The sequence below is a fragment of the Clupea harengus genome, chromosome 12 (genome assembly GCF_900700415.2).
Source record: "Clupea harengus chromosome 12, Ch_v2.0.2, whole genome shotgun sequence".
In the NCBI taxonomy this organism is placed as follows: Eukaryota; Metazoa; Chordata; class Actinopteri; order Clupeiformes; family Clupeidae; genus Clupea; species Clupea harengus.
This window is the reverse complement of record NC_045163.1, coordinates 21,661,078-21,673,597: the sequence shown is the minus strand read 5'-3', so window position 1 is coordinate 21,673,597 and position 12,520 is coordinate 21,661,078. Positions and strand designations below refer to the sequence as shown.

At 49.1% G+C, this 12,520-nt stretch overlaps 1 protein-coding gene across 6 annotated transcripts in view; it reads right to left on the bottom strand.

Annotated features, from left to right (window-relative positions):
- cita (citron rho-interacting serine/threonine kinase a) overlaps nt 1-12,520 on the bottom strand; it is a 74,928-nt gene that overhangs the window by 23,884 nt on the left and 38,524 nt on the right. For all 6 annotated transcript variants that reach the window (XM_031577504.2, XM_031577506.2, XM_031577507.2 and 3 more), the window contains exons 14-22: nt 7,704-7,874; nt 7,373-7,426; nt 6,747-6,800; nt 5,477-5,617; nt 4,960-5,085; nt 4,036-4,131; nt 3,687-3,803; nt 2,277-2,386; nt 770-944 (exon numbers count right to left, since the gene is read on the bottom strand). In XM_031577504.2, coding sequence (XP_031433364.1) covers nt 770-944; nt 2,277-2,386; nt 3,687-3,803; nt 4,036-4,131; nt 4,960-5,085; nt 5,477-5,617; nt 6,747-6,800; nt 7,373-7,426; nt 7,704-7,874 — 1,044 coding nt within the window. The remainder of the gene's footprint in view (nt 1-769; nt 945-2,276; nt 2,387-3,686; nt 3,804-4,035; nt 4,132-4,959; nt 5,086-5,476; nt 5,618-6,746; nt 6,801-7,372; nt 7,427-7,703; nt 7,875-12,520) is intronic.

Below are 12,520 nucleotides of genomic sequence, written 5' to 3'. Positions count from 1 at the left end.
ATTATAGAAAATCAACAGATCAATTTTTTTATTAGAGAAAAAGTGTGTCCTTGTCACAATTATGACTTTCTATGAACAATGCAATAATTGATGCAGCTTGCATTTCAACACAAAATGAATGTGTAAAAAAAAAAAAAAAAAAAAAAAAAAAAAAATGTCTTTTCTTTTTTTTTTTTTATTAAAAAATCGATTATGAACTTTTCTGAATCGAGACAGAATCGTTCTAGAGAGAATCGAGAGAAATCGAAAAATCGATTTTTTCCCCCACCCCTAATATCACTTATACTCATTCTTTAGAGATTTATCTATGAAGACGTGTGCCACGAGCAAGCCACTTTTCCTACTAATGGCCCTCTCTCTCACACACACAGATACACACACGTTAGGAAAGTCTTCAAGGTCTACTGAGCATGTGCACTCGCACTCTTTACCCGACCATCTATCCAACTATGCAGCTTCTCCTTATGTATGTCCTCATTATGTAGAGACTGTTCTTACTGTCTCTCACCTCACTGAGCCTGGTCTCACACCTCTCTGAGCCTGGTCTCTCACCTCACTGAGCCTGGTCTCTGAGCCTGGTCTCTCACCTCACTGAGCCTGGTCTCTCACCTCTCTGAGCCTGATCTCTGAGCCTGGTCTCTGAGCCTGGTCTCACCTCACCTCTCTGAGCCTGGTCTCTCACCTCTCTGAGCCTGATCTCTGAGCCTGGTCTCACCTCACCTCTCTGAGCCTGGTCTCTCACCTCTCACCTCTCTGAGCCTGGTCTCACCTCTCTGAGCCTGGTCTCCAGCTCGATGAGTCGTGTCTTCTTGGTCTGTTCCTGCTGGGTCATCTTCTCCAGGTGCTCCTCCAGCTTGGCATTCTGGGCCTCCAGCTTCCCCGCCTGGGACTCCAGGTAGAACTTCTGCTGCCGCAGCTCCGAGATCATCTCCTCCTGGGCTTTCCTGCAGGCACACAGGCACAGACACACACACACACACACACACACACACACACACACACACACACACACACACACAGACATTCCAAACACATGCACACAGCATCTCATTATCACTAAATCATGGCTTACATTGAAGTCTGTGGCAGTCATCTACAAGCACGTAAATGAATAGGGAACTTTCAGAAGAACAACCCACAAACACCTTCGTTCACAACATGAACATGGTTAAGTCTGCATCACGCTGTGCTGCACAGAGACAAACATACAGCTCACTCACTGCAACCAAAACAGGAAGCGAATAATGAAAACAGATACAGATTTCAAATGTCATCCAGGGAGAAGAATAAAACATTTACACATCTATTCGACAACCTACATTTCATAACAAAACCATTTCTGCATATTCTCTGCAACGCTGATCCCCAAAGCATATTGCTCATGACACCACCCCCCCCCCACACACACACACACACACCCCACACCCTAGTCTCGACTCCTCACAATAAAGGCCCGCACTCTCTCTCTCCCACACACAGTGCGGCTTTCATGAACAAAGAGATTCCACTCGTAAGCGCTCCCCTGGGGGACAAGCTCATAAAGATGGCCCTGGCAGTGGAGGTGCAGTCACACTCCGTCTTGCATGAGAAGCGCCAGCCACGTATCAGTAGCAGCAGCAGCAGCGGGCGGCAGCCACACTCCTCTAATGACTACCTCCATAAAAAGACACAAGCCCACTACGTCCATGCAGGGAGTCAGTGCATCGTGAAGATGAACGAGAGAACAAGACTGTTTAATTGACGGGGAGGCTTGCTTGCTCTCTTGGCCGTGAGGGGGGGACGGACGGACGGACTATTAAGGTCAAAGGTTAACAGCAGCCGGCTCTAATGGCCCTGGAGATGGAGCCAGGCTGGGGAGAGGTGAAGGGTATATGCGAGTGGATGAGGGGAACTTCAAGCTTTGCCAAATGGGCAGCATATGATGTCCGTCTGAAGAACATGGCAGTAACGGCGCTGAGGTCAGAGGCTGTATTCCCAAGAAGCACCATCACTGATAAAACACATTCCTTTACTGCACTATAAATTGCATTAGGTAAAAGCATTGGCCGAAGAAATTGCTGTGAGCACTGGTCGCTCGATTTTCAATGCGTGCATATAATATTTTACGATGGCCAAGCAGTATCTTAGCAACATGCTGCCTTATGGGTTAATGAGGGCAATTTGGTTTAGTTAACAGGTTCAGGGCTGGCCTTTATCCAGAAGTAGGGTGGTGTTAGGGTCTGAGAGGAAGTTTAGGGAAGGCTTTAAGAGGAAAGGAGAGGTGGAGAGAGACTCACATGTTCTTCTGGGTGTAGATGCTGCTGTTGGCAGCTAGCTTGTTGGCCTCGGAGAGCTCAGCGATACGCTGCTCCAGGTTCTTCATCTTGGAGTCCATGGCATTGATGGTCTGCAGAAGAGAGCCGAAGCAAAAGGAACAAGGCTCATTATCCTCCCTCTATACAAACTCAGGCCTGAGCTAGTAATGCACATAGACTAGTCTCACGTGTCATACAATAGAGTACAATGATTCATACTGGTACACACACACAGACAGACAGACAGAGACAGACAGACACACAATGTGCAGACATACACACACAAACCCACACACCCAAACAGAAATCTCCTAATAAACACTGTAATCCTCCACTGCAGAGTATCCATTATTTAAAGGCTAATTATGGCAGTAAGGAGCTAACTGTTCTTAAAATATTTAGCCTGCTGAGGCCTGGGCTGTACAAGTCGGTAAAACGAAGCCCATGTCTGGTAATAATGAACATAACTCTGTTTCTATGAATGCACAGGGGTCAGTGTTTGCAATCTGTGCTAATTGAGCTGAACAATTGATTAGGCCTGTGGGTCAAATTCTACCACAGGCACAAATGAGAATGCATAAATCTTTTTTTTCTTGCTCCTAAAGCTGTCTTAACTTGTCCATCCCGCTAACCAGATCACCAGCTAAAGGCCCAATTTTATAAAGCACACACACACACAAATTAACACAGAGCCTTAAAGCCCCCCCCCCCCCATGACAAAGCTAATCTTTAGCACAAACTAGGTCTGCTGCCCAGGAAAACAAACAACGCTAAACCCATAAACAGTCCAGCAGATCTGCACTCGAAAATGCACGCAAGCCAGATGGAGGGGAGCGGGGAGCGAGGCGCTTGGCCAACACCAACACGCACCAACAAAAGTCCTCTTAGACAAGTGTTTTTGGGGGAAGAGAAAGATAGATGGAGCTACAGTATCCGTTCTTAGGCAGAGTGCGGATTGAGAAGGACATCGCAATGTTACACAGGGCTGAGGAGTTGGTGTGGTAGTTAGCATTCAGTTTGATGGTGTCAACAGGCAAAGCTGAGTTGAGTGACTACTGAGGAGTCAGGTTGATTTAGGAGACTAATTGAGGCCCAGGCTAGGCTAGCAGGTTAGCTAGGTTAACAGCCTGTTACAGACCATCACAAGAGAAGAGAAGGAGCGAGTTCATTTCCTAACAGAGGGTTCAAGACGCATATTTGTGAAGACTAACATGCAGAGAGAAAAGACGTGTTTTTAAAAGGATAAAAAGGAAGAAAGGGGGGAGTGATCGTAAATCATGACGGTATATTAAGAACACAGAGCAACTAAGCTGGAGGTAAAGTACCTCAGAAGTGTGTGTGTGTGTGTGTGTGTGTGTGTGTGTGTGTGTGTGTGTATTAGTGCCGACTCACCGCTTTCTGCTCGCTGATGAGTTTGCACTTCTCCCGGGCTTCATCCTCTTGCTGGGCCCGTTTGGACTCTAGGCTATCCTTTTCAGCCATGTCTGCCTTCATCTGGGACTCTAGAACCTGCAGGCACACACACACACGCACACGCACAGACACGCACACAGACATGCACACACAGACAGCACCAGAATGGGTTTCTGGAACTTTCCCTGAGAGAACCTAGGCAACACTCTAAGTGTCTCCTGTCTGTCTTGGTTATTTCCAAAGTCCCTGCCCATGGTGTTTGTGCAGCCCTGTGCAGTCCGCTGTGAGGGCTTGTGTTGAGGGAAGTGAACGGAGGGCTGCCTCTTACCTTGATCTTGTCCTCATAGTGTCTCTCCTTCTGCACAAGATGAGCCTCCATCCGCTGGGTGGTGGTCTGAGCCTCCCTCAGGTTCTCCTCCAGCTCCTACAAAACACGCACACGCACACACAAAATATTCCATAGATCAGCCAAAGCATCCTCCTAATGTAGGCAAACAAGGAAGACGATAAGATCCAAGCCATGTAGGAATGATCCAAGTTGATCGTCAGAGTTTCAGAAAAGGCCTGAGAGGGGACAGAGAGAGAGAGAGAAGAGCGGGCGACTTGCTTTGAAGAGCTGGGTGTTGGTGAGGGAGTGGAACCGGAGACCGTTCATCATGGCTGCAGGCTGAGGCACCAGTGTGAGTGTGTGGCAGAAGGCAGGAGGTCCCCTCTAAGGAGGACTGGTGTGTGTGTGTGTGTGTGAGTGTGTGTGTGTTGCCAGTAGCATACGGGAAGACCCATTCGAGGGGGGTGCCCGTGTGTATCAGCAGGACATCCCATTTCGCCCCATCTGCGAATGAGTGTGTGTGTGTGTGTGTGTGTGTGTGTGAATGTGTGTGTGTGTGCGTGCGTATGTGAGAGGGTGCTAATCTGAAGACAGCGGGAAGCAGAGGGAAGGAGGGAGAGAAAGAGAAGGGGGAAATGAGAGAGATACAGGAGGGAGATGCAGGACCAGATAGACCAATGCAAGCTGATGACACGAGCGGATAGAAGAAGTAGGAGAGGACAGATACAAAGACTCGGGGAAGAGACTGAGGGAGAGAATGACAGAGGGTAGAGGGGCAGTCGGGAGGGTAGAGGGGCAGTCGGGAGGGTAGAAGGGGCAGTCGGGGGGTAGCAGATCGAGAGCAGGCGGGGGGAGGGGGAGTGGATGGTGGGTGGGTGGGTGGGAGAGTCTAAGACGACTTATCCCTGCTGCTCTCTCCCTCACCAGGATCTTGTCAGCCATCTGCTGGATCTGCTGGGATTTGGTCTGGATGTCGTCCTTCAGCTTGTTCTCCCTGCGCTCCACCATCTCCAGACGCTTCACCTGGTTCTCTAGGGTCTTTCTGCCCTCCTAAACACACACACACAAAGTTGGACCCATGGTTATGGCAGCCATCATGACAGACTGAATGCAAATGTATGGTCCAAATGTAAATTGAGTTTATCTTCAGAGTTGGTGTACGCTAAAACGACAGCATAATATAACACAACAACTATAATGTAATGCACTTATGTAGAATGTTCTGCAATGAATTTATGCAGTGTTGCAGAGGTTGCAGGTGTATGTGTTGTCTGTTGATATGAAAGTGATCGGTCAGTGAGTTTGTATGGCTACTTATGTGGAGTTTGTGTGTGTATGCATGCATACGTTGCGTTTGCGTGTGAATATGCATGAGCAAGTGTTTGCGTGTGAATATGCATGAGTGTGTTGAGCGTGTGGTTGTGTATGCGTGGGTGCGTGCCTCTGTCTCTCGCAGGCGTCTGCGCAGCGTGTCGCTGGGGTCCGACTTGCTGCGCAGGCGCTCCAGCTCGCGCTCCAGACGCTCCTTGGCCTGCCGGATGTTCTGCAACAGCTCCGTAGCCTCGGTGCTCGCCTTCACCGCCTAGGTCAAAGGTCAGAGCAAAAGCACATCAGTACAAGTCTCCGTGATGATGACTGTCAGCAGCTGTCACAGGTCTAGAGGGGATGTTTGATACAACAAAAACCAGTGTGGCGGTAAACGAACGCAGACCTGATAATGAAGGATATGAAAATGAACTATTCAGGGCTTCGTGGCATAAAGACATTGTTCCCTTTTGTAGATCTTAATCAAACGATTTCAATGCGTGCAAACCCGAGACAAGAGCTGACTGTGTGCCTGTGTCCCAGAGGTACATGCATAAGCTCTCCATGTAAGCTGGCCTTGTCTCACTGCACATCCCTGAGCAAAATCAAAAACAGACACTACACAACAGACGGCCACCACAGACCTATCAATTCTAGTTAGCTCATAGCTAGTAGATACATAGAGCAATGCAAAGACACGTCTTCTGTTCGTCGGTAATATATTTTTTTGAAAGTGTCAGTGAGCTGAGTGAGAAATGTGGCTTTGAGAGGGCCGTAGGGAAATTACGCCGCACAGTGCACACACACACACACACACACGTCATCTTGATTAAAGCCGGACGAGTGTGTGAGTTTTACAATCAGACGGCCAGCCTCACCCTCCCCTCCCGGGCAGGATGGCCTTGAGCTGGGTATAAAAAAACATTGCACGTAGTCCGAAAGCTGCAGATCTGTCTCTCACACACACAACCATCATTCACTCTAGTTTTCATCTGCACATGCACACTCTCTCCACCCAGCACACACACAGTGAAACACACACATAATAAGATACCTTTTATCACACACACACACACACACACACACTGTCAGGCCAGTATCTGTGTTCTCAAGAGTCCCATTAGCAGGTAGAGGAGAGGGATGGGAAGGAGGAAAAAGGGGGGGGGGGGTGTTAGTCCCTCACTGAGAACAGATCGTGCCCGACTATTCATTACGCTTCATTAAACAAAGCCATTACGCTAGCACTGTATGCATCACAACAACACACCTAAACACATACAAACACACTGCCCATCACAAAACAGCCACGCATAAGCACACACACTCACACACATACACAAGCATGCACACCCATGCACGCGCACACACACACACACACACACACACACACACATCAAGGCAGTTACCTTGGAGAGTTTGTCTTGGAGCTCTTGAATTTTCGCTTGCTGCTCAGCATTAGTCTGGAAGCACAGGGCGATAAACATCAGTCAAACGAACGATGATGATTCGTACACACTCTCTCACACACACACACACACACACGCTCCTCAAGGACCAACAACGCAAACCCCTTCTGGAGCAAATCAACCAGAAAACCGGTAAAGTGCTGACATGATATGGTCCTTTATACTGCTTATATATCAGCTGCATGTAACATAGTAATATAACATACAGTTACATCACGCAATTTCTGGTGACTTGGCACAGGCATTCAAACTTGATGCAAACCTTGGAAAAGCACAATTATTGTGGAATACTCTCTCTAAACTGAAGATTCAGAGTTAAAGATATGTGATATTACAACTTGTCCTTGGAGAAGATAAACAGGTTTTGGGTTCAAGCTCCTATCAAAAATCAAGTCAGTGTTTGCTAAGCATACATCTACAATAATGCCCTGCAGTTCACCTTAAATATGGTATTCAGTGCATTTCGACTGATATACAAACTGGGCTCTTAAAGAGTGCTGATGTGCAATGGATCCATCCTGTAGAACAGGAGGGCAAGGTTCTGAAAGCAGTCCAGTTCTGCTCACCTTTTCCAGCTTGGTGAGCAGCTCCTCGACATCTGACCTGCCTTGCTCTTTAGCCTAAAACATAACAGCATGACGGAAACAGCATCAGTGACTGACACCTATTCAAACAGTTGCAGTCTCAATCATAAAAACAGAGAGTGACAGGCAGGCAGGCAGACAGACAGACGGAAAAACAGAGAGGCAGAGAGTGACGGACAGACAGACAGACAGAAAAAACAGAGAGTGACAGACAGACAGACAGGCAGACAGACAGACAGAAAAACAGAGAGTGACAGACAGATAGACAGACAGAAAAACAGAGGGGCAGAGAGTGACGTGCAGATAGACGGACCTTCTGGATCCTCTGCTGGTAGTCTGCTGCCTTCCTCTTGAGCTCCTCGCTGGTCAGCCGGGATTCACGGAGCTCGGCCTCATACAGGTCGCTACGGCGACGTGCTGCCGACAAGTCCTCCTCCAGCTGCCGGACGGTCACCTGCATCTCCTCCAGCTGGGCGTGGTACTCCTGTGGTATGGCACGCACAGAGGGACAAACTTATCCATGAATCACATTACCCACCGAGACGTCACAGCAAAAAAATAAACCTACAGATGTGCCTAAGCAGCGAAAAGGACTATTCCACGAAGTATTAAGACTCGACTAAAACCCCTCCAAGCGCAAACAGTCCATAACAAATCCCTCTGAACGACTGCGCTCGGCAAGAGTGTAAAAGCCAGCATGACGTGTTGCCGGCACAAGTCTAATTTGAAGTCGCTACATTGCAGGCTTATCTAGCTTAAAGTTGGGTTAGGTCAGTCAATTAAACCCCAAGCTCCTTTAACTGCGCGCAAGTTTAAAGGGCAGAAAACGCGTGCACAGAAGACAGCAGACATAGACAGAGATGTTAATTGCACTGTAAGAGCCGCTCGTATATTTATATATAGCATCCATATTTAACGGCAGCTGAGGCGGGCAGCGGCCCCTGCTGTATCCGGATTACACGGCGTTTAAGGTTGTTGCCGCGAGGCGCGATGAAAGTTTCAGTGTGATTACATGATGCTTGGTAGTGAGGCCACACCGGAGGCTTTGAATATGCTGCAGCAGGGATTCTGATATTCAGATGGAGGCGAATGAATGGTAGTTATGTGACTGGCATGGCCAACATCAACATGAACTCAAATGACCTGTGAACTGGGGGCTCTAGGGAGCGCGGTGTTCAGCCTCTGGGGGCGTCGTCATCTCTGGTGATGCAGAGCAAAATGAGATCAGTTTTGTCTGGAACCTCGAATCCAATCTTCGCACCAGATTATCACACCAACGCGATAATCGTTCTGCCACAAACCTTAGCGATCCATACACTCTCTCCGAGTTCTTCCTGTCTCTCTTTTTTCTCTTTGAGGTAGAGTACTGAGGCTGGGTTGATGGGCAGAGGAGGAGCTGAGGCTGGGTTGATGGGCAGAGGATGAGCGGGCGCTGAGATGGGCAGAGGATGGGCGGGCGCTGAGAGGAGCAGCCGGGGCTCCTTGCTCACATCACTCATCATTAGCCTTTCATTAAAACTTCAATTAGAGCACCGACGGCACCTTCCTGTAATAACCCTCAGCACCAACCCCACCCCCCCCCCTCCGCAACTCCGCTACAACACCCCCACCCCCCTCAGCTCCACTCCCCTCCCCTCGGACCGCAGCCGGTGACTGACTGACTGACTGACTGACTGACTCACAGATTACTGCCACGGACGACTCGTGGGGGGAGAAGGAGAGGAGAGGAGTGGGGAGCGAAAGAGGAGAAAGTTCGGAGTTAGTCACACAGTGGAGTGACATGAGGGGGTAGTACAAAGGAAGTCTCTGCTCCACTACGCTTTGAAAAACAACAATAAATAACCCAAAAAAAGCACAGCGCGAGCTAAAAGTCGCTCCTAGGGAGCTGAGTCAAGTGGATTTCCTCTTTTATTAATGCCGGCCTTGGCTGCTGTGACTCAACGGCGAGGCTAAAAATACCCGAATCAATAAAACCGGTGGAGAGGTCAGCCTTACAAGGGCCCATTTGCAAAGGTCAAGCTTCACTCACACACACACACACACACACACACACACACACACACACACACACACACACACACACACACACACACACACACACACACACACACACACACACACACACACACACACACACACACACACACACACACACACACACACAAAGCATCTTCAAATGCCATGCCGCTCCTTCTCTTGTACATCACAGCAGCTCATTCACATTCAAGTGCAGACTACAGCAGTCTGAACCGCTGCTTTGCTTTTCGTCACCACATTTATATAATTATATCAGGCACAACCACACAAACACACACACACAAGCAATTTATGGCTCTGATGTAGTTCTTGTAACGCTCCTATGACTAACCCTTCCGCACAACTAGACTCTGAGGAGTAAAACATGTGACATCTCTTAGACATGGTCAACGGTACAAAAATAAGGTCGTACAGACACGAGGCCAGTTTAGATCACAGATCGCACTGCGGTACTGAGTTTATTTAGTGTCCGTTCACTGCAAGCACATTCCAGCCATCACAGCATTATTACTAGAGCCTAGTAATAATGGAATTCGGCCCAAGACCATGGCACTTTCCATTCCAAGTCTTACCATTCCAGTTACAGGAGCCATCCAGATATATTCAGAGGCTGCTGGTAGACTGGTAGAGAGGAGTGGGCACTGGCCTGGTAGAGAGGAGTGGGCACTGGCCTGGTAAAGAGGAGTGGGTACTGGACTGGTAGAGAGGAGTGGGTACTGGACTGGTAGAGAGGAGTGGGCACTAGACTGGTAGAGAGGAGTGGGCACTAGACTGGTAGAGAGGAGTGGGCACTAGACTGGTAGAGAGGAGTGGGCACTAGACTGGTAGAGAGGAGTGGGCACTAGACTGGTAGAGAGGAGTGGGCACTAGACTGGTAGAGAGGAGTGGGCACTGGACTGGTAGAGAGGAGTGGGCACTGGACTGGTAGAGAGGAGTGGGCACTGGCCTGATCCAGTGAGAGAGAGAGCTCAGGTAGGGTGCAGTAAAGTGGGTCTCAATGGGGGGGCCACACTGCCCCATCCAACGCAGCATCGATCACAGCCGCTAAACCTCTGCGACCGCAGAGAGAATCACTCAGGCCTGGGAACACGCTGGGCTAAAGCGCACCACTGCCACTCCACAGAGCGTGTGTGTGTGAGTGAGTGTGTGAGAGAGCATACCGCATGTGTGAGGTGTGCCAGAAAGAGACGGGGCGGAAATAGAGGTTTTAAGAGGTTTTAGAGGGAGCCGTCACACTGAGAAAGAAAAATAAAAAGCAGACGGATGTAAAATGGAAGCGAAATTGAACATGAACAGGAACGGAGTTCAGGGCCTGAAAAGAGAAATGTCTGGAAGAACATTAAGACCATAATCCCGGCGGCGAGATACCGCTGCGCTTGAAAAATCCTAGCTCCATGAGCTCTGTCATCTGCAGCTCTCCCGGTAAAACGACTTCATTCTGTGCACTGAAATGGAGCTCCTCTTGTGCAGGCTGCTTCGTATGCGCAGGGATGCACAGGCTCATGATTGGCTACGCAGCACGGAACCAGATACTCCCCTCCTAACATCTCACTGCCACTGCTCACTGGAGCATATCCAGCTTCCTCATCTGTAAGCTCAATGCAGCGAGATCCTCACTCACTGTGGAACACACCCTACGTTGTGAGCCTGAGTGTGTGGGTGTGTATGTGTGTATGTGTGTGTGGTTGTGTGTGTGTGTGGGTCAGAGCTTCTTAGCGCAAGCGGTTCTCATTAAAAATACATCACCACCGGAGATTGGAGCTGAAAAATACAGCTCAGTGAGTGATCGCTGCCAATGAACGGAGTGGCATGGATAAAAACCCTCGCCTTGTGTGTGTGTGTGTGTGTGTGTGTGTGTGTGTGTGTGTGTGTGTGTGTGTGTGTGTGTGTGTGTTTGTTGGTGTTATATTCTTTGGTGAGTGGCTGCCTTCTCTAGAAGCCAAAACGAACTAATGAGGTGGCGGTGACGAGGACGTGGGGGAGACCCCCCTGGCCGCGGATGTGTGTGTATGCGCGTGAGTGAGAGTGTGTGAACGATTCAAACAGAGGGCTAAACATAGAGTACTGATCTCTGGCGGGTCGATGCGGTCAGGTAAGGCTGAGCGCGGCGAGGCTGCGACTGGATTGCTATTGATTGCTGTGCATCAGTGCGGAGCGGCCATGGATCTGCGTGGATCGGCATCAGTGCGGAGCGGTCATGGATCTACGTGGATCGGCAGAGGCGCGTTCGTTTCGAAGGGGAGGATCCAAGCCGAGAAACCGCCTCCTGTTGCTATGACTGCGGGACATCTGAGTGTCTATGACACATGGCCCAGAAACTGAAGTAGCTGTGTGTGTGTGGGTGTGGGTGTGTGTGTATTTATATGAAATGTTTGAGGGATCGCACTGAGTTGCAGCACAGGTGTACGATTCCTCTAAGCAGGCAGTGATGTCTTAAATCTGCGTAGCGGTTCTGACAGCAGGCATTCACATGCCACTCAGAGTTTGCCACCCTCGAGCCCCCTTCCCACCGAGAGCGATACCGTCACATATGCCTGTGGTTTCCGTGGAGATGGAGACAGTGACTTCAAGCACAAAATGAGTCAGTCCTCCATCTCCCCTCTTCTCTCACTCTCTGCCTCTTCCTGTCTCAAGGGCAGAGCACAAACTCAAAAAGAATAAACTTCTCAAACCCCCCCCAAAACCCTCTTTTCATCCGTTTACCATGCAGAATTATAATTAAACGCTGCCTCATAAATGTATGCAATCACATTAAAGATAACGGGCTAGATAAAAAGTCAGCTCGATAAATAACATCCTGTAATATAAAAAAAAATGTCCCCATAAAGTAAAATATCAGCAGAGTCAAACACAGCAGTAACTGTCTCAGCATGAATATGCAGTTTCTCTGCACTTGCTCAGATGCCAGTTTTAAAACTGGGCATTTTCACCTCCATTCTGTATCAGTCTGCACACTCTGACAAGTATGCCCGAGCACACAGACGGCATCTACATACCATTCAGAGTTTGCCACCCTCGACCCCCCCCACCCCACCCCAACTCCCTTCCCAGTCCCACTACTATCAGATGCTAGATATAATGAGCACATGCAGA